Consider the following 23,365-nt stretch of genomic DNA (forward strand, 5'->3'; position numbering starts at 1 on the left):
GGATCGATGTATATGGCTGACCCGCACAGAAATGAGTGATAAGGAAAAAGCTACTCTGTTGGATGCTCCGGTGTCTCCAGCCGGCCTCTTTGGCAGCTCTGTGAAAAAGTTTGCTGAGCGTTACAGCGCGATTCAGCAGCAGTCACAGGCTATGAGACACTTTATGCCCAAACGGAGTATATCACAGCCGGTTTGCCCTCGCTCCATTTCGAGCCAGCGCCCGACTAAAAGCCCCATACCTGCTGCGTCACCGGCACCTGCATATCAGCACGTGCAGCAAAAGTGCTCCTGACGGGCACAACCCATTGAAGCGGAAAGTAGAGTCCGCGGTTACTCTAAAAAAGGCTTGATTGGAGACACAAAACACTGTTCCCCATCTCCCCACTATTGTTTGTCGGGAAAGGAATATTGTTCGTTATTATTCATTGCAAATGCATGAGATGCTCACACATTCTCAATAAAGAGCCCTTTTCCTCTTCAAAGCACACACATTATGCACAACCACTTCCCTATTGTGAGCATCGCATCATATCATACAGTGAGCAAACCAAATTGCTCTATGTCCCATTACGCAGATGCGTGGTGAGCCCTAACGGGTATTTCAGAATGGGTGCAAAAACGATCGAACATGGTTATACGATCCAATTTTGCTCACCGGCCACCCCGTTTCAACGGCGTTCTGTCTTCCACGGTTTCATCCGAAGACGCGCCAGTGTTACGAGCCAAAATACACAGTCTCATTGTGAAAAACGCGATAGAGATTGTGCCAAATTGTCAAGCACAAAAAGGGTTTTACAGCTGTTATTTTCTTGTTCCAAAGAAAGACAGCGGGCTTCGGCCAATCCTGGATCTGAGACATTTAAATCACGCACTTATAAAGCAGCAATTCAAAATGAATACTCAGAAACGGATCTTACTGCATGTACACCCACACGATTGGTTTGCGTCGACAGATCTGAAGGATGCATACTTTCATATCCAAATTGTACGACATCACAGGATGTTTTTGAGATTCGCATTCAAGGGAACAGCGTATCAATTCAAAGTCCTGCCCTTTGGACTGTCTCTGGCTCCTCGCACATTCACGAAGTGTATCACCGGTTCTCGCTCCTCTGAGACTGAGCGGCATATGCATCTTGAACTACCATGATGACTGGCTGTTACTGGCACAATCAGAGGCTCTGTTATTCCAGCACAGAGACTTACTGCTTCAGCCATTCTGCGGTGTTCGCCTCAGTTCAAACATAGGAGAACACTTCCACTGAAACTGTTTCAGAAAGCATTGGAATTTGTGGCAGCATCAAACCCAGGAAAGGCTATGTACCCAAGGTCCTAACCACACCCGTCAAAGCGCAGTTGGTTCACCTTCAGGCCTTCTTCCCTCTTCCATTTAATTCAGATGAGGTACAATCATTGCATTGTTATGACCTTTACGGGCACTACATGCATATGTTGAGTATACTTGCCAGTTCAGACTGTCTGATCAGCTCTTTATATGCTATGGAGGATGCACAAAAGGAATGTCCGTCTCCAAGCAAAGGCTCACTGGATTGTCGATGCAATTACCCCGGCTTATGAGTCGCAGGGTAAGACTTGCCCAATTGGTGTTAAAGCACACTCAACTGATGGGATCTCCTCAGTTCAAACAGAGGAGAACACTGATGGGATTCTGTTCCCCATATGCGTAACTACACAATGTCAAGTGTACTGAGTCGTAAGGGAACGTCTCGGTTATGTACGTAACCTCGGTTCCCTGAGACGAAGGGAACAAGACATTGCGAACGCTAGCCGCACTACAAGAACCTGCAGTTCTTGAGGCATGAGAGATACGCTCCTTGCTCTCAGTCAGAAATTCTGAGGAAATGGTGTTTGTGCACCTGTTTTTATAGCGGACAATTTCACGCCAAAACAGGCGGGGCTCAAACACCATAGCCAATATTAGAATATTGCCATTATTGTAGAGAGGTTTCAACTAGGTCACGTGTGAAGGCACGTAACTACGCAATGTCTCGTTCCCTTCATCTCAGGGAACCGAGGTTACGTACGTAACCGAGACGCTTTGCTTACTGCCCCCTGCTGAAAACAACAACATGCTCTGATGGTAGAAATATTCCATATAACATCCAGCGACATGATTTTTTATATAATTACACTGAACTAACATGTTAAATGGACAGCCCTACTTATAACTATTATTGCTTGTCATTAGCTAAACTGCTACCAAAAAATTTAAAACATACGATCTACAAATATAAAAGACGACATTTTCTTTGTTCGTTTTGTTTTCAGTGACCTGTTTATCTGAGATTATACCACAATAATAGACCAGTGTGGACAATGTGATTTTAAATAGTCAAGCTGCAAACTCTGTGAATGACTGTATGGAAAATAGAGGAAAATGCTTGAAGACTAATTAGTGTAACCACAAGTGATGTGTAGGCAAGGTTGAGAAGTTCATCTTTAAGTGATTTCACTGTTCTATATGATTTGTGTCTGCCAACATACAGGGATGTCATAAAAATGATGCGTGGAAAAACCTGTCAGATATTGTCAGCATTCCAGGTGAGTTTGATTCACGTGTTAATAATCATTCATCTTCTTCATGCAATATGCAAGATGCAATATGCACTGCTGTAATTTACAGAAAACTTTAAGAATGCCTACAATGACCAACAACAATACATCCACTTGGCGTACAATAATTTGGCTGTCAGTATGAATGAGACGTGACTCAGACATAACAGAAATATAGACTATATTTATACATTAACAATCTTATTGTACTACCTTACATATGTGTATTATGGAGACTAACGTTAATAAACTGTTTTGGGAATAAAAATACTCAAATTCTGGAAAGTACAACAAAGTATAAATATTATAACTCTATAGTACAGCAATGACTAGTTAATGAATGACAATTCTGGTGTTACAGTATACATGGTTTACTCCAAGTTCTATCTAAACAGGAACACAAATTAGATATGTCCTTTGGGACCACAAAATGTTAACAGGAAATGCCTTCTTCACAGTTGAGGAGAACTATACTATCAAGACAAATAAACTTTGAAAATGGAAAATTTAAAAATTAATTTCTACAGTCTTGACTAGTTACTAAGATTAATACTGTATTAAAATGTACAATGACTTGTATTTGTTGTACACAAGTAGTACATGCACACTTAAAATGTGAACTTTCATTTGCCACACCATTATTTCTCTCTAGGTTTAGTGCACCCAAAAATGAAAATTGTTGTTCTAAATTTGTATGCTGATGCTTTCCAGTGTAAAAAGAACTTTTTGAAGAATTTTACCCAGCTCTTTCAATACCAAATATTCATAGTAAAAATTTTCTTGCACCAAAAAATATAAAAAATAAAAAAAACAATATCATAAAAATAAATACATGAAAAGCAATCTTCCCCCCCACCAAAGCTTGCATCTAGCCTGTGAATACATCCAGATTTAAAAATGGCCAAACTGAATCAAATGTGACATGCTATTCAAAAAAAAAAAAAAAAAAAATCATTATTTTAATGGAAAAGGAAAGTAAAAATACCATAAAAATAAATAAATAAACTTACCATGTACGGTGAAAAACTATGTATTGTTTAACAAGGCAATACATGTATTTTTACGGTAAAACATTTTTATATTGTAAAAAAAAATAAAAAATTTAATAGTAGTAAAAAAGTAGAAAAAAATATGAATTACCTTATACTGTAGTTAACAGTGAAAATGTTTTTATTTTGTTTAACAAGACAATACATGTTTTGTTTTATTACGGTAAAGTATCATTAAAATCTCGGTAAAAATAACTGGACATTTCCAGATGTCCCTGTATGACCCATCACATTTGATTATATTTTAATGAAATATTTGTTTTGTACATTGGGGTGTTTAAATGTTACATTTCATGCTGTTTAGTTAATAATTAATATATTATTTTAATGTCTGTTACCCTGATGCTGTTTTTTTGTTCATATATATATATATATATATATATATATATATATATATATATATATATATATATATATATATATACACAGTATATATATATAGAGAGAGAGAGAGAGAGAGAGAGAGATTTACTCTGGTTTTGTTAAACAAGTACAATTTAATAAAGCAATATCACACGAGCAAGAGTGCTGTATGTCCTTTGTCATAGGTACGATGCCGCAGGCAGTCAGTTTAGATCTAGTAACAACAGCTTAGGCTGTTTCTAACAAGTTATTGTAGTAAAAAGGTATGTGTATGTGTGTGTGTGTGTGTGTGAGAGAGAGAGAGAGAACATAATGTTCAACAATAATGAACAGTAATGCTGAAGCTGTTAGTTTATCTATTGCTCAGCTGTGGAGTGGTATAATCCGCTCCATCACTAGGAGTCCACAATGATTCAGCACAACTACTGCAGTGCATGTCTAAGAATAAAGGAAGTGTTAAGTGGTAAAACCAGGGTAAGTGTGAATTCATAAGAGCAAGTGGATGTGCTGCAAAGGACACATTGGAGGAAAAAGATACATTTACAGACAACTAAAAATAAAATAAGCCCTGTTGTCAACAGGAAAGCTGGGGAAAACTCCATTTTTCCACAACCCACCGGAGACTGTGACACTTCTGACCTCTGTGGAATTAAGACTCTGAGATATCCAAACATTCTGAAGAGGGGAGAGTGGAAAATGTTTGAAGGGGGAGATTTGAAGGGAAAGTGTTGAGTTATTTAAGGAACAAAAGAGGGGGGGAATCTACTTTCAATTGCCTTCGAGAACTTTCCATTAAGATTCAATAATATTTAGATCTGGTAACTGGGGGAAATGGAAGCCGTTTGAAATGTTGGTGTTAATGAAACCACTCTTGAATTTGTTTTGCTGTGTTAATGGGGCATTATTACCATTTTGGAATATGAGTGAATAGGTTTTGCCCCAATAGGTTTTGGTAAAAGACATTAAAGAAGGCATCCTTGCCCTACTGGACAATCCAGTTAAAACCAGCTTCGTGAAGCTGGTCATGATTGGTCAGTTGGACTACTACTAGTTTGTGGGGCTGAGGTCGACCAGGCAGACCACCACGGCTAAGCTGGTTCGGACCCAACAACTAACAATAACCCATCTACCATATTCCAAAAACCATGATCAAATCTTTCCAGCCAGGTGGCCTTTCTCTTAAAGTAATGATGCATTATGTAAGAAACATGGGTGAAAGATACATCACCTGGCCATTAAGTTTTCCCCATTGCTCTGAATGCAGGTTTTGTGCTCATGTTCTGTGTCCTGTGCATTGACGGTAAAGCCCTAGCACATGTCAGCTTTGTGAAGCTCATGAATTGAGTTACAGAGGATCTGATACAATTCTGTAGGAATTTCTGAGGCTGTACTTTAGTGGGAACATTACTGTATATTAGTTATCACCTATCCCAACCACATTTACTCTTTTCTGAAGCTGTGCGTCCATGTTTGGAAAGCTAATTATTTTGAGAACATTAAATAATTTAGCAGATTTTGTGATTGAATTTTTGCCAACCCAAAACAAATTTGGTCTTTCTGAAATTCTGTCAGTTGCCTTCTGTTACACTGAAGACATGTTAAAGTGCTAATTAACAAACATATAGCTGTTAAATGGCAATTACAACCTAATGTGGCTTGTACATGCAGTGGCATTTGTGATTGTGATTAGGTTATTTGAAAGTTAGGCTCCTTTGTTCATGTAGTGTTCCTGTTGCTTTTTTCCACAGACTGTGTGTGCCATGCAGTATTTGCATGCATATTTTCAGAACTACTATTTTAAAGTTCCCTCACAATATACATGAAGGATTGTATAGGACAAGAAAAATTACCTTTAGACAAATAGCATGTAACTACATTTTGCATTGAGGGGCAAATAGGCAATTACACAGGAATGTCAACCATACCATGGAAAAAGAAATCTTTAAAGGGATAGTTCACCCTAAAATTTGCTCACCCTCATGATATCCCAGGTGTGTATGACTTTTTTCTTCACCAGAACACATTTGAAGAAAATTAGAAAATATTTTTGCTCAGTAGGTCCTTAAAAACGCAAATGAATGGAGATTTCTCTTTAAAAGCTCCAAAAAAAAATCACACACAGTCAGCATAAACGTCATCCATACGACTCCAGCTGTTAAATTAATGTTTTCTAAAGCGACACAATCGCTTTGGTGCAAAAAAGATAAATATTTCAGTACTTTTTTAAACTCTAAATCATGCTTCCGGTCAGCAGCGGTATGCGCATGTGATGTAATCATACTAGCATTTGAAACAGGTGAGAACGGAGGCAAGTGCGTCACAGCCGGAAGAGCAGCACTGTTTACAAGTGAGGAACGCTGTACAATAGCTTGGTTGGTTTTGGTTTACATCTGTATTTATCTGTTTCTTTACTCACAATGGTGCATTTGTGTGCTTATCATGGATGTCTCAACTGAGTGGAGAATGTGAGATTACGTCTGTATCATGGCAACACGAATACATCACGCAAGAAACCGCTTGAACTCCACCCACTCGTGAAGCCTAACGGAAGCTATGATTGAGTTAAAAAGTACTAAAATATTGATCTTTTCTCAAACCAAAAGTGACCGTATAGCTTTAGAAGACATTAATTTAACCGCTAGAATCGTATGGATGATGTTTATGCTGACTGTCTTTGATTTTTGGAGATTAAAAAATCGGATCGCCATCCACTTGCATTTTAAGGACCTAGTGAGCTGAAATATTTTTCTAATTTTCTTCAAATGTGTTCTGCTGAAGAAAGAAAAGTTATACACACCTGGGATATCATGAGGGTGAGTAAATAATGAGAGAATTTTCAAGCAAAGGAACAAAACCCATTTTAAACTATTAATTTAGGTCTATATTTTAGTCAAGACATTTTTATTTGTATAGTGCTTTTCACAACACACATCGTTTCAGAGCAGCTTTACAGAAAATCATGCATTAACAAAAAATATGAAACTGTAATATCTATAAAGTCTTAGAGTGACCATTGTGTAGTTTGATTAAATATGATTGTAAATTGTGTAGAAATTTAATAATTAAATAATAATTGTATTTAGAACCCCTGTGAGCAAGCTGAAGGCGACTGTAGCAAGGAACACAAAACTTCCTAAGATGTTGGTTAATGGAGAAAAATAACCTTGGGAGAAACCAGCCTCACTGTAGGGGCCAGTTCCCCTCTGACTAAACAACATGAATATAATGCCAATATTAGTTATTTGTGTGCAGTGCAAGTCATGGTTTAAAATTAGTAAACTAAGTAAGTGTTAAGGTCCAGTGCTTAAAAAAATATTTATGACTTATGACATTAATGACTAATGTCTTTGAAGTCCATCCTGGATTAACTGCAGAAGTTCACATAGATGTAATTGTTCTTTGTTAGTTGGCTGATGAAGGCTTTTGTTGGCAATTAATTGATAGTGCAGTCCATCAACAGACAATGGTGATGCAGGCAGAGATCAGTGAGGTGCATCGCAGTTCAACCGGCAGGTCATTTCGGTGAGGTTCAGTGGGGTCCATCCTAAATCCAAGGTTCAGGCAGTGACATATGAAGTATCCGATGCCTTACAGTAAGAGTTGGCATCAGTTCATCCTCTGAAGTCCCTCGTAAAAGACTGAAGTGATGTCTGGCTAGCACCGGCTGTAGTTTGTCGTCATCACTCAGCGACACATAGCAGTGGAGTCTGACACCAAGCAGGAACAGAGCTGGATCTGTCAGGCTCTGGTAACCTCGGGATATGAATCCCAAGGTTGAGACATGGAAACAAATAGAATAATATTAGCATAAATGCCAAATTTAATTTTATGCAGAGTTATTGATCATGATAGGTCTGCCGGAACCAGAAACATCTAACTAAATTAGCCTAATTGTGAGTTGATGGATAAATTAAGTGTATGCCTGGCTAAATAGATGAGTCTTTAGTCTAGAATTAAACTGAGTGAGTGTGTCTGCGTCCCGAACAGTGTTAGGGAGACTATTCCATAGTTTAGGAGCCAAATAGGAAAAGGATCTACCTCCTTTTGTGGATTTTGATATTCTAGGAATTATTACCAAGCCAGAATTTTGTGATCGTAATGAACGTGATGGAATATAGCGTGTCAGAAGGTCACTTAAGTACTGTGGAGTTAGACCATTCAAAGCTTTGTATGTAGTTAACAGAATTTAAAAATTAATACGAACTTTAACAGGTAGCCTATGTAATGATGATAAAATAGAGCTAATATTATCATATTTCTTGGTTCTAATCAGCACTCTGGCTGCTTCATTTTGAACCAATTGAAGTTTATTTATTAAACTTGCAGGACATCCTCCCAGTAATGCATTACAATAATCTAGTCTTGAGGTCACGAACGCATGAATTAGTTTTTCGGCATCAGCAACAGAGCATGTGTCGTAACTTAACAATATATCTGAGGTGGAAGAATGCTGTTCTACAAACACTGGAAATTTGATTTTCAAAAAACAGATTGGTATCAAATATACAGTTGAAGTCAGAAGTTTACATACACCTTAGCCAAATACATTTAAACTCAGTTTTTCACAATTCCTGATATTTAATCGTAGAAAACATTCCCTGTCCCTGTCAAAGTGCCCTACCACTATGTTAGTATTTGGTAGCATTGCCTTTAAATTGTTTAACTTGGGTCAAACGTTTTGGGTAGCCTTCCACAAGCTTCTCACAATAAGTTGCTGGAATTTTGGCCCATTCCTCCAGACAGAACTGGTGTAACTGAGTCAGGTTTGTAGGCCTCCTTGCTCACACACGCTTTTTCAGTTCTGCCCACAAATTTTCTATCAGATTGAGGTCAGGGCTTTGTGATGGCCACTCCAATACATTGACTTTGTTGTCCTTAAGCCATTTTGCCACAACTTTGTAGGTATGCTTGGGGTCATTGTCCATTTAGAAGACCCATTTGCGACTGAGATTTAACTTCCTGGCTGATGTCTTGAGATGTTTCTTCAATATATCCACATAATTTTCCTTCCTCATGATGCCAACTATTTTGTGAAGTGCACCAGTCCATCCTGCAGCAAAGCACCCCCACAACATGATGCTGCCACCCCCATGCTTCACGGTTGGGATGGTGATCTTTGGCTTGCAAGCCTCACCCTTTTTCCTCAAAATATAACAATAGACGTTATGGCCAAACAGTTCAATTTTTGCTTCATTAGACCAGAGGATATTTCTCCAAAAAGTAAGATCTTTGTCCCCATTTGCACTTGCAAACTGTAGTCTGGCTTTTTTATGGCAGTTTTGGAGCAGTGGCTTCTTCCTTGCTGAGCAGCCTTTCAGTTTATTTGATATAGGACTCATTTACTGTGGATATAGACACTAGTCTACCTGTTTCCTCCAGCATCTTCACATGGTCCTTTGCTGTTGTTCTGGGATTGATTCACACTTTTTGCACCAAACTACATTCATCTCTAGGAAACAGAATGCGTCTCCTTCCCGAGCGGTATGATGGCTGTGTGGTCCCATGGTGTTTATACTTGCGCATTATTGTTTGTACAAATGAACGTGGTACCTTCAGATGTTTGGAAATTTCTCCCAAGGATGAACCAGACTTTTTTTCTGAGGTACTGGCTGAATTCTTTTGATTTTCCCATGATGTCAAGCAAAGAGGCACTGAGTTTGAAGGTAGGTCTTAAAATACATCCACAGGTCCACCTCCAATTCAGTACACCTCCTATCAGAAGCTAATTGGTTAATTGTCTAAAGGCTTGACATAATATTCTGGAATTTTCCATGCTGCTTAAAGGCACAGTTAACTTAGTGTATGTAAACTTCTGACCCACTGGAATTGTGATATAGTCAATTAAAAGTGAAACAATCTGTCTGTAAACAATTGTTGGAAAAATTACTCGTGACATGCACAAAGTAGCTGTCCTAAACGACTTGCCAAAACTATAGTTTGCTAATATTAAATCTGTGGAGTGGTTAAAAAATGAGGTTAAATGACTTCAACCTAAGTGCATGTAAACTTCTGACTTCAACTGTAACACCTAAGTTCTTCGCTGTAGAAGACCACGTAACAGTACACCCATCGAGAGTCAATTTATATTTTAGCGGCTTATTTTTAAGAGGTTTTTGATCCAATAATTAGTACCTCTGTTTTGTTGGAATTGAGTAGAAGGAAATTTCTGGCCATCCACTCTATGATATCATTGATACACTCTGCTAAGTTGGAGAATTGTGAATTTTTGTTGGGTTTAGAAGAAATATAAAGTTGTGTATCGTCTGCATAACAGTGGAAACTTATTCCATGATTCCTGATAATATCTCCCCGGGGAAGCATTTATAAGTAGAAAAGCAGAGGCCTTAAAACTGGTCCCTGTGGCACTCCTTACTTACCGACAATTCCTCGTTTAAGCATACAAAGTGGTAGCGGTCTGATAAATAGGACCTAAACCATGCTAATGCAAGTCCACTAATGCCAACATAATTCTCCAGCCTATTCAAGAGAATGTCATGATCTATCATGTCGAAGGCAGCACTAATATCTAAAAGCACTAGAGGAGAAATGCAGCCAAGATCAGATAATAAGAGCAAGTCATTTGTAACTCTTATAAGTGCAGCCTTTGTACTGAGATGGGGGCCTAAATCCTGACTGAAATTGTTCATATATACCATACATAGTTGGGAAGACACTACCTTTTCTAGTATTTTCGACATAAATTGTAGATTTGAAAAAGGTCTGCAGTTAGCCAATTCTCCAGGATCAAGCTCTGGGTTCTTAATAAGTGGTTTGATAACTGCCATTTCAAAGTTTCTTGGGACATGTCCTAAGGATAGAGAGGAGTTAATAATATATAATATAATAATATAACTCTTTTAAGAGCTTAGTTGGTACTGGCATACATGTAACATACATGTTGTGGCTTTTGATTTTTTGCTAAGTTTTGTTAGCTCTTCATGACCTATGACAGCATAGGATTGAAGTTGCTTGTGAGGAAAATTATGAGACACTGTTTGTTTTCTTAGGTGCTGTGACAGTTGATTGCATAGTTCCAATTTTACTTCTGATTATTTCAATTGTATCAGTAAAGAAATTCATGAAGTCATTACTATTGTGCTGCGACGGAATATCTGGTTCAGTCGATGCTTTATTTCGAACCAATTTAGCCACAGTACTGAATAAACACCTAGGATTGTTGTGGTCTATGAGTTTGCTAAAATATGCTGACCTGGCAGCTTTTAGTGCCTGTCTGTAGCTACAGACACTATCCTTCATGCACTGCGAAATACCTCTGATTTTGTATTCTTCCACTTGCGCTCCATTTTCTGAGCTGCTTTCTTGAGAGCATGAGTGTGATGGTGCAAGGCTTTTTTCTTTAATTTTCTTTCATTGAAGGGGGGCGACAATATCAAAGTGTTAGAGAAGACTGTATTTATATTTTCTGTTATTACATCAAGTTCTTCTAGACTTTTTGGCTTACTGAGTATGTGAGACAATTCTGGAAGATTATTAGTGAAGCTATCTTTAGTGGTCGAAGAATAGTTCTACCTGAACGATAGCGTGGTGTAGATTGAGTGACATTAGCTGATCGCAGCAAACAAGAGACGAGGTAATGATCTGAGATGTCATCGCTCTGCGGTAGAATTTCTATAGTATCAACATCAACTCCATATAACAGAATTAAATCTAGCATATGATTATGGTGATGAGTTGGTCCTGTCACATTTTGTCTGACTCCAAGAGAATATTGATAATTGCTAATCCCAATGTGTCATTATCTATGTGAATCTAAATTAACTTATAGATCTGACAGAAAATTCACCAGGGAAACCAGAGTATGGCCCGGGTAATCTATACACTGTAGCAATGGCAAAAGACAACAGAGATTTTTTATTTATATCTGACGGTGTCACATTAAGCATTTTTAGTTCAAATGACTTAAACTTATATCCTGTCCTCTGAGTAACACCAAAAACTTCACTGTAAACTGTAGCAACACCACCTCCTCGACCCATCAGATGAGGCTCATGTTTATAACAATAACCTGGGGGAGTAGATTCATTTAAACTAATATATTCATCCAGTTTAACCCTTTCCAGCCAGAGCGTTCAAATTTGGGAACAATTATTCCCATGGTTCCTGTCTCAATATCTTCGCCGTCCAATCACCGATTTTATTTCTGAAAACTGCTAGATACTCATGACAATATAAGCTAAAAGCACATGATTGGTTAAGGGGTTACTGGGCATGAATAATAAATGTATCGTCATCAGCGTCATCCTCCATTTGCCTGAACAGAGCCAGAGAGGATACACCGGGAGATTACCTCCAGTGTTGGACTTACTGCTTCAAATTGAAAACTGAGGTGATCTTTCAAGGTAAGACAAGTTATTTAACAGGTGTTGTCAATATTGTCTATTGAAAGTCAAAACATTTTAGTTACGAAGCATTTATTTGTAGGGGTAATGCTAGTTATTTCTGGAAATAATTACATGACCGTCTGCGTTCATCGGACAGCCAGCTAGCCTCTATTTTTAAGAATATTTCTGTGAAACTTGCTAAATAAACATTAGCTAGCAATACTATGTACATTTTTAGCAAAATATGAATAACTTTTCTGGCCAATTTTGTCGCTTGTGAAAAATCCGCCTGAATTAATGTGAGCTAGAGAGCAGACGCTGGTCAGACTAATTTTGTTATCTTTTACGCTGTTCAAACCTGCCTGGAAACTGGCCTGCTAATTAGATAAGTTATCTAGCTTGTTGATTTTACCTTGTAATATAAAAAAAAAAAAAAAAAAAAAAAAAATGGTAGATACACTAAAATATGTTTATATTAAAACTATGTAATGCAAATGAATGGAAATTTTATATGCAATTAAATTACATAAATCTTACAAATAGGCTTAAATATCTCTGCGAGTGTATATTTCTATAATTTAGCAGATAGCCTACCCATCCATCACACAGACATGATTTTAGATTGTGTGTAGCTAAGCTTCCTGTTCACAATGAAAGTGTGAGAAGGTTGTCTGCAGTTGGACATTCTGGTTAGTCTGCAAGCCTTTGGTGACTATTTAGTGTACGGATTTGTGAAGAACATACTGCTGGCTACCAATTGTGTACTTTTTTTCTGTTGTAGAGATGGATAGAGACTATGGCTCCCTGCTCAGCACCCTCAAGAGGAGGAGGCAGCTGACTGTTGAGGACATGGCTCATGAGGGCATGAGCACACAGAAGGAAGATCTGCTGGACCAGGAACTACTGCAGGAAGACCCAGATCATGAGGAGATGGAGGATGAGATGGAACCTGATCCCCAGCCAAGACCATCACATGGGTATATATGAATGTGTATGTATCTAGCACTGTTACTCTTATTATTTTGGGTATGGCTAGCCATTCTCGCACAGGTCCTAAGTCAGCTAGAAAGCCTAAATGCTCTGACTCTGATTCTTATCCCTCGTACTCTGACATTGATTGACAGGCACCAAAACCTCTCCCATTTAAGCCTAGCCGTCCATTCGGTATTGCGAGAAATTGACTTTTTCGTGCTGTTTTTAACTCAGGCTGTAGTTGCTGAGATATGCAGCTTTACAAACCGTCAGGGGTGGGAGCTCGTCCTAAACTGTCCGTCATATTCCAGCTACCAAGGATCTTGGATGGAGGTGACCCCCAATGAATTGTACAATTTTCTTGGGTTGGACAAAAGAAGTTGCCCTCCAGCCCACTGTCATCAGCGTTTATAACAAAAACATGGGCGGTGTTGATGGGTCAGACCAAATGATAAAATCTTTCAACGTCCTACAAAAAAAGTGGTGGAAGACTCTTTTTTTTCCCACTTCATAGACATTGCCGACGTCAATAGTTTCATATTGTTTAAGGAATGGCAACACATTCATGCGGCACCAGGGGATGAGCGCAGACCAGTGAACTTAACCCAGATAGATTTCAGAGAAAACCTGGCTCGTCAGCTGGGAGGTAGCGATATTCACGCAAGTTTCCCTTTGCATACACTAAAGCCTGTAGTTCCCCCTTTCGTCATCACTCCACACAGCCCTGTCCCTAAATATGAAGAGTCCTCTAAGAGATGTTGGCTATGCTATCGGAAAAGTAGGACTGAAAATAAAACTAAAGTAGCTTGTTGCCCGCTGGAATGTAATGGCAAAAGACTTTGCTTGGTTTTCGCGATAGGAACTGTTTGCAGTCTTGGCACTCAGCTGAGTGTGACCAGTTTCGCGAAGAGGCCTAGGTTGGGCTGTGTTTACTGTTGTCATCATCCTCCCCTTTTCTCCCTCTCTTCTCTCCACAGGTATTGCAGTTGTTGAGTATTTATGAATTTATATATATTCTGTTCCTACACTCTTTATTAAAAATGTATTTACTGTAGACAGTTCGAAAGTTTGATTTTGTATGTTTTGCTGTGCAATTCGTGTGTAATTCTAATATTCAAATTAAATAAAGTGTGTGTTTTATTGAACACATAAAATGTATATTTCAGTGTTTGTGTCCTTCAATTTCAGATGCAATCTCAATTTATTATTGCAGGTGCTAAAAAGGAGTATTTGAGGAGTGGTCATGTGTAATGTATCTTAACATTCTAAATGTTTGTTTTATTCCGTTTTCCCACTAATCACTACAATGGTCATAACTTTTAAACAATAGATTATATTTCTAATCTGTCTGCTATTCTATATTGCTCACAAAATTATTTTTGAAATTACCTCCAAGGTTCCCTCTAGCTTGTAATTAAAATGGTTGAAAATGCAGTTGCCTGATGAAGTATGGTGGCTGGAGAAGATTTTTGTAAAAATTGCTGTGTGAAATCTTATTGATAAAGGATGATTAGCCTTAAATAATCATAAATATATTTATATTATTTGAAAGCCCTAGTTCTTCTCTTCAATATGGCATATACAGTTCAGGTGTGTGATGTTATATGAATATGAATATAATATGAATTTGGATATGAATATCATATTCTGGCACAGAATGGAATTTTCGGAATTTTGGGCTCAGGCTATAAAGGGTTAAGCCAGGTTTCAGTCAAACAGAGCACATCCAAACTATGATCTGTAATAATTTCATTTACAACTAGTGTTTTGGTAGAAAGAGATCTAATGTTTAGTAGCCCTACCTTTATAAGTTTATCTTATTTTACTTTGTTCAAGTTTGAAATTTTTTCTAAATGATTTAGTGAGTTTCTTGTTTGGTAGTTAGGGGAACAGAGGCAGTCTCTATATGATATCTAGGTGATACAGTCTCTATGTGTTGTAGTTTATGTGACCTGTGTGACGCCTCAAGGCAGCTAGCAGATGTTCGGATTAACCAGTTTGTCTGCTTCCTGACCTGGGCCCCAGTTAGTCAAATACTATCACTATTAAGACTATGAACCCAGTTACTAGAGAGGAGAGCAGCACCTTCCCTGGAGGGATGGAGTCCGTCCCTCATTAGCAAGTCAGGTCTACCCCAAAAACTCTTCCAATTGTCTATAAATCCTATGCTATTCTCCAGACACCACTCAGACATCCAGGTTCAGTGACACTAATCTACTACAAACCTCATCACCACGACGAGCAGGGAGGGGGCCAAAGCATATTACAGTGTCTGACATCATTTTTGCAAGTTCACACACCTCTTTAACATTATCTTTAGTGATCTCCGACTGACGAGGCCGGACATCGTTAGTTCCGACATAAATCTTTTTGAAAATCTACTCAATTCTCGATTGGAAACCCTAACAGGAATGGGAGAGTGGTGTCGCTTTGCTGAGCATGTATGCCGCCGAGACATCATCCAAATACCCTTCTGCTGGGGATCTACATCCGAAACCAAAGTGTGTGTGTTGCTCGCTGTACTATCCACATCCAAAACTGTATCTACCGGCTTCTCTTTCTCACTGACCTCCACTAGCGTTCGGATGCGTGCCTCGAACTCATTAACCTTCTCCGTCAGCTTGACTAATTCCTTACATTTATCACATGTAAATCCCTCAATGCTGATGGAAGAATCTATAGCAAACATGTGGCATGTAATGCAGGAAGAAATAACATAAGCAGATGACATGACTTACCGCAATTGTTTGTTGTTGTTATGGTTGATCTTGAGTGGCGAGGGTTTGAGATCGATGTGGTTCGATGTCATTCCTAATCAGCAGATGTTTGAGATTGATGCTATCATCCGTGTAAAACACTGGAGAAAACGAATGCACGCAGTCAAGACGCGAGATGTAGACAAGCGGGAAATGAAAAAAAGGAGAGAAAACAGGTGTGCGCGGTAAAATACACGCAGTTCAAACAGTAGAAAAGCGGAAAAACTCGAAGCACGTGGTAAAATGGCAACGATGAACGTATAAGAATAAGCAATGCTAAGCAGGCTAGCAAGCTACAAACACTCGTGCAGTGTGCCAGCAGCAACCGGAACAGGAAGTCAGCCACCATCAAAAGGAAGTCAGCCGCAATTTTACTGTATTATAGTGCTATAATATACAGCTCTGGAAAAAATTAAGAGACCACTGCAAAATTATAAATAATAAATCCAGAGAAACTGATAAGTATGAGTTTGAGCAAAATGAACATTTTTGTTTTATTCTATAAAGTACTGACAACATTTCTCCCAATTTCCAAATACAAATATTGTCATTTAGAGCATTTATTTGCTTTAGTAAAAATAATATTCATTTTTAAACAACTCAATACTAATGTTTTAACATCAGAAATCAATATTTGTGGAATAACCCTGATTTTCAATCACAGCTTTCATGCGTCTTGGCATGCTCTCTACCGGTCTTTCACATTGCTGTTGGGTGACTTTATGCCACTCCTGGCGCATAAATTCAAGCAGCTCGGCTTTGTTTGATGGCTTCTGGCCATCCATCTTCCTCTTGATAACATTCCAGGTGGAGATTGGAGATTGGGCTGGCTATGACAGGGTCTGGATCCGGTGGTCCTCCACCCACACCTTGATTGATCTGGCTGTGTGGCATGGAGCATTGTCCTGCTGGAAAAACCAATCCTCAGAGTTGGGGAACACTGTCAGAGCAGAAGGAAGCAAGTTTTCTTCCAGGATAACCATGTACGACGCTTGATTCATGCGTCCTTCACAAAGATGAATCTGTCCGATTAAAGCCTTGCTGAAGAACCCCCAGATCATCACTGATCCTCCACCAAATTTCACAGTTGGTGCGAGACACTGTGGCTTGTAGGCCTCTCCAGGACTCCGTCTAACCATTAGATGTTCAGGTGAAGGATCGGTGATGACCCTTTAGGGCCCCAAGTGAGTCACAACCACCACCGTGTTACTCAACCAATACCAGACTCAGGTAAAACCTGCTAAGGAGGTGTTGATACTGTTGTCATTCATGACATTTGGAATAACAGCTTCAGGCAGGTTAATGCAATAATATTTCTTATGCCTATACCAGAATTAGAACATGTCATGTCTGCTAACTAGCAACAATACAGAAATTATGGCCGATACCAGTCGCAATTTCAATGTTATGGCCAATAATCAATAATAATCAATATTATAGCCATTGGCCAGTGATATTTCAGCCAAGCCGATTGCTGATAATTGGTCATTTTAATATTGTTGGCATTGGCCAACAGTGTTCGCTTAGCAAATTAAAAAGTGTTAGTTCCCCCTTATGTTAGTTCAAAAGTCTGAGCAAATTTGAAAGAATTTGGAGTAAATATTGCACAAGATAAATTAATTTTTAACTTAATTTAAGAAATGTTGTGTCCCATTTGGCATTATTAAATTGTATTATGTCTTTTATTGGCATCATATGGCCTATCTGCTATCCAGCTCTCTTGATATATCTGCATTGGCAATTAAAAAACTGATTTTTGTGGACCACTGATTATGGCAGATTCATCTAGAATTTTTGAATCTGGCATCAAAACATTATATTGAACTGTAAGATGTAACCTATAACTGTTTAACACTTTTGAAAAAAAAAATTTCAACAGAAAAAAAATCCAAATCAGACTGTTATCGATTATTAAAAAATATAATAATAATAAACATTATTAATATCAGCCCATATGATATATTGAATGATATATTGTGGATCCCAACTGCCAACATGAATTTTACCCATCAGTCTCACAAAATCTTACAGATAGAGTAGGGCTGCACGATTAATCGGGGGGAAAAAAATAACCAGGATTACAATTACAGCTGTCGCAATTGACAAATTTTGAAAAGTGTCAATTACATATTTACAATGTATTTTTTGTTATCCATTATGTGCAAGAATGCAATGACAAATCAGAAAATTTTTAATTAGTCTATCTGAATATACAGTTGTGCTCAAAAGTTTGCATACCCTTGGAGAATTGGTAATATATGTACCATTTTTAAAGAAAACATGAGTGAGCAGGCAAAACACATTTCTTTTATTTCTTATGGGATTCATAATCAACTGTAGCTTATAACAGAATGGCACAATCATAAAACAAAACATGGCAACAAAAGTCTGCATACCCTTAGTTCTTAATACTGTGTATTGCCCCCTTTAGCATCAGTGAGCGTGCAGTCTTTTGTAATAGTTGTCTATGAGGCCCCAAATTCTTGCAGGTGGTATAGCTGCCCATTCGTCTTGGCAAAATGCCTCCAGGTCATGCAAAGTCTTTGGTCGTCTTACATGAACTGCACGTTTGAGATCTCCCCAGAGTGGCTCGATGATATTAAGGTGAGGAGACTGTGATGGCCACTCCTGAACCGTCACCTTTTTCTGCTGTAACCACTGGAGGGTCAACTTGGCCTTGTGCTTAGGGTCATTGTCATGCATGAAAGTCCAAGAGCGTCCCATGCGCAGCTTTCGTGCAGAACGCAAACTGTCTGCCAGTATTTTCTGATAACATGCTGCATTCATCTTGCCATCAATTTTCACAAGATTCCCAGTGCCTTTAGAGTTCACACACCCCCAAAACATCAGTGAGCCACCACCACGCTTCACAGTGGGGATGGTATTCTTTTCACTATAGGCCTTGTTGACCCCTCTCCAAACATAGCGCTTATGGTTATGACCATAAAGCTCTATTTTGGTCTCGTCACTGCTGTGAGGCGTGTCAAGGTGTTGTCGGGCATATTTTAACCAGGCTTTTTTGTGGCATTGGCGCAGTAAAGGCTTCTTTCTGGCAACTCGACCATGCAGCTCATTTTTGTTCAAGTATCGTCGTATTGTGCTCCTTGAAACAACCACACCGTCTTTTTCCAGAGCAGCCTGTATTTCTCCTGAGGTTACCTGTGGGTTTTTCTTTGTATCCCGAACAATTCTTCTGGCAGTTGTGGCTGAAATCTTTCTTGGTCTACCTGACCTTGGCTTGGTATCAAGAGATCCCCGAATTTTCCACTTCTTAATAAGTGATTGAACAGTACTGACTGGCAATTTCAAGGCTTTGGATATCTTTTTATATCCTTTTCCATCTTTATAAAGTTCCATTACCTTGTTAAGCAGGTCTTTTGACAGTTCTTTTCTGCTCCCCATGGCTCAGTATCTAGCCTGCTCAGTGCATCCACATGAGAGCTAACAAACTCATTGACTATTTATACACAGACACTAATTGCAATTTAAAAAGCCACAGCAGGGCTCTACAGTGCGAGTATTTCACTCGCATTTGCCCCTAAAAATAGATATGTGCGAACCGGAAAAATTATTTACGAGCACAGTGTGCGATTAATCATTACAACCTATCGTAATCTATTTCCCCCCACTGCTAATTGTTTAAAAATTACAAGACACACATTCCACAAGCGGCATGCGCCAACCACAGTAGAGTTTTCTGTGATGAGGTAGTCCAGTCAGAGAGAGAAAGGTGAACAACACTGGAAAAAAGTATCGGTATAGGCTATAAGTTAACGTGCAGATGTCGCTGAAAATGAAGCCCATTCAATTTTATTTTAAGCGAAAAAGAGACGAGGAGAAAGTGGAATCCTGCGAGGGGGATTCGCAAGGTACAACTAATGAAGCCTCTTCACAAGGTTTACCTGAGGCAGCTAACGTTGGCATGGCAGCTAACGTTAGGGATGCTGAGAACAACGTTAGCGAAGCTACCGTGACCTCTGCTGTCACTTCAGCGTCCACTGTAGCCGGTGGAGGGAGAACATATAGATTCAATGCGAATTGGCTCAAAATGTTCCCATGGCTGGAGTTCGAAAACAACGTCATGTCCTGCAAATGTTGTAGAGGGCAGAAACAGGCAGGCAACTCGTCCTTCGTGTCAGGAAACCCGCATCTGAAAAGAGATAGCGTAGCGAAACATAACATCTCGCGGCGGCATATCCAGTGCAGAGATCTGTACCTGTTGAGACAGGAGAAACCATCAGGCACGGTGTCAGCAGTCTTGAGGAGGCAAGTACTGCTGACTGAGGAGGAGAAGAGGAGGCAGATGAAAAAAAAAATAAACATTGCATACTTCATTGCGAAAGAAGAAGAACCTTTCGTCAAATTTGGGCCGCTTATCAGACTCCACCACAAAAACAGAGTTGACATTAATTCCACATATGACAATGATGCAAGATGTGCGGAGATGATCGGTCAAATTGCTGACATAATGAGAGAGAGCCTGTCAGCGAAGCTGAAAGCCGCAAAATATCTTGCCATTCTAATAGACAGAGACACTGATATATCCAACACCGAATGCGAGATTGTCTACGTACGCATTTTGGAGGATGGGAAGCCAGTCAATCTCCTGGTCAGACAACAGATCCTTGAGCACTCCCATGCCATTGGTGAGTTGTTCCTCTTTATAGGCTTTATTCTTGTGTTAAGTTTAATCATTATTCATAATGGAGATAATTTAGTTTGTCAGAAATACTTTTGTATAATTGTTTTTTTGTGTTGTCATGCGAGGTAATTTGGATGCCACCAAGGCCACATTTTGTGCTGTTTGCCCAGAGGAGGATGGAGGGTCATGGATGAAGAAGTGCATCTCCTTCGGGGCAGATGGTGCCTCCGTGAACATGGGCCACCGTGGGGGAGTAATTGCCCACCTGCAGATTGAGGCAGGGGGGCATATAATCCCAATCCACTGTATGCCACATAGGTTTGTAACTAATAAATTCTCTATGATTTAGTTTTATTTGCTAGCAGAGAATGTTAAACAATACTGTGTGTGTGTGTCTGTCTGTCTGTCTGTGTGCGTGCGCTAAGTGCTGGAATGGTAAATCCCACAGAATTATTGTTTTCTGTTGGCACAAGAGATGGGGGGGATGGAGACGGTGAATTGTTTGGAATATTCTGTTCTGACTTTCACAGACTAGAGCTGGCAATACTGGCCATTCAGAAGAAAGAGCCAAAGGTGTCTGTCCTGTACGATCTTCTGAATCTGATATGGAAGACGTATCACTTCAGCGAAAAATCCAAACGAGAACTCTATGTTCTCGGGCAAGAGCTCGGTGTGGATATTTGCACATCGTCTAGCGTCAAGGGAACTTGCTGGATCTCCCATGTCCACAGAGCCCTCAAAGTGTTCCTACGGCATGCACAAGACAAGTACCTTGCCACTGACGAAGGCCAGTACTCCGTTGTTCTGCAGCACATGGAGCACCTGGCCATAGTATCAACAACAGCGGAAGTTCAAGGACGGGCAAAGAAGGTCAGTTTTACACAGGAAATGGAATACCACACTAGTTTTAAAAAATAGGTTCAAGACTCAAATGAACTTTCAGAATTAAGTAATTGACAGGTGACAGATTATTTTCTCACTACTTAACAGATAAAGTGGGAAATGGAGAATGCACTCTTTTGTGTATTCTGCCATTTTCTCTCAGACATGTTTGAGGAGCTATCCTCACTTAGCCTCACCCTGCAAAGGAATTACCTGATCCTCCCACAAGCCACATCAGAGTTGAGGAAGACAGTGACTAGACTTGAAGCACTAAAGCTTAGGGCAAAGGCAGGAGGCATGCTGGAGAAGATCCAGACCATGCTTGCTCAGCAGCAGGGTGATGAAAGGAGATTCCAGGTGTGTTAGGATGAGAGCTTGTTAGGATGTAAGCGAAATCAATGATTAAAATCGATGATTAAGACAGATTCTCAGTGTGAGAATCAATGTATTCATTGCCCAATAGAACGATTTGAGGATAAGGAGGGAAATGCAGTGGAAAAGTCTTTACATTTTTTTTATGGGAGACAGAAAAATAGCCAGACATTTCATTGTGTGTTGGTGTGTGTGTCTCTGTGTGTGTGTGTGTGTGTGTGTGTGTGTGATATTTCTGTTAAAGGGAATAACGTTGAAGGAGAATCTGAAAGGCTTCACGGACCTCACCAATCCCCAGCTGAAGCAGCACATGGAGGCGGCCATCAACATCAGCGTGGATGATCTCAAAGCCAGGTTTGGTGATTTGCTGAAGGATGAGGGTGTCCAGACCCCAGTGGAGTCTTTCAGAGTGCTAAACCCTGACACATGGCCAGAAGACCAGGCCAGCCTTCTCACCTTTGGCGATGATGGTGTGGCATACCTGATGAGGCATTTCAAGGAGCCTCTAAAGAGGTAAGAATTTATTTGTCACTGCATTGCCATATGAAACAATGTTATGTTTGCATATTTGCAAACTCACTTGTTCCGTTCAATCCTGAAGATCGGGGTGCAACATGGCTGCAATCCAGGATGAGTGGCAGGGGCTGAAAATCCTGGTCAGCCACAATTTCAAGGACAAGTCCTACAGTGGCCTGTGGGAGACCATGTTGACAAAGGACCCCTACAGGCACGATTACAAGGTAGACTAACAGTCCTAACTGGTTATGTATAGTATCCTTCTATGGTTGGTTTTGTTAAGTTAATGGTAAGAGTTTAAATGAAATTGAAAAATATCTTTTCCCTAGAACATCCTGGAGTTGGTGCAGCCCATTTCAGCCGCCCAGTGTGAGCGAGGCTTCTGTGCGCAGCACCGGATTAAGAATTCGACAAGAAGCTGCCTTGGGGTCTCCACCACCGATGAGGATCAGCCTTGAGGGGCCTTCTGTCGAGGAGTTCGATCCCACTCCTGCCGTGGACCGCTGGCTGACTTCTAAGCGTGCCAGACAGCCAACATACAAAAGCAGCTGGACAACTGATATCCTTTGCGTCTAGTAGGCATGGGTCAATGTGTGATTTTGGTGGTTTGTGCTGTTCCACAGATGTGTGTCCCTTAGTACACGCACACACACACACACACTCACACACACACAGTATAAATATGTATGTAATAAATTGTTTGTTAATAAACTCTGTGTTACATTTTTCACTGTGCTCCTAAATTTCTTTGTGTGCTCCTACATTTTTTTCATTTAGGAGCGTATGTACTCCTTGGGGAAAAAAGTTAGCATAGAGCCCTGCACATGTGTGGGAAATTAACCTTTAATTGTCATTTAAACCTGTGTGTGTGTGTGTGTGTGTCTGTAACAAGGCCAA

General features: G+C 39.6%; 2 protein-coding genes across 6 annotated transcripts in view; one reads left to right on the forward strand and one right to left on the reverse strand.

The window, feature by feature from the left end:
* The window catches only part of LOC127437179 (smoothelin-like), a 120,466-nt gene that overhangs the window by 96,213 nt on the left and 888 nt on the right, over positions 1 to 23,365 (reverse strand). The gene's annotated exons all lie outside the window — the stretch shown is intronic.
* LOC127437339 (uncharacterized) lies at positions 20,791 to 23,103 on the forward strand. The gene is made up of 5 exons (XM_051692176.1): positions 20,791 to 21,016; positions 21,229 to 21,568; positions 22,197 to 22,465; positions 22,554 to 22,692; positions 22,798 to 23,103. The coding sequence occupies exons 1-5, from the start codon at positions 20,817 to 20,819 to the stop codon at positions 22,924 to 22,926; spliced, it is 1,077 nt and encodes a 358-aa protein (XP_051548136.1). The 5' UTR covers positions 20,791 to 20,816; the 3' UTR covers positions 22,927 to 23,103.

Source organism: Myxocyprinus asiaticus, chromosome 4 (assembly GCF_019703515.2).
Source record: "Myxocyprinus asiaticus isolate MX2 ecotype Aquarium Trade chromosome 4, UBuf_Myxa_2, whole genome shotgun sequence".
NCBI lineage: Eukaryota > Metazoa > Chordata > Actinopteri > Cypriniformes > Catostomidae > Myxocyprinus > Myxocyprinus asiaticus.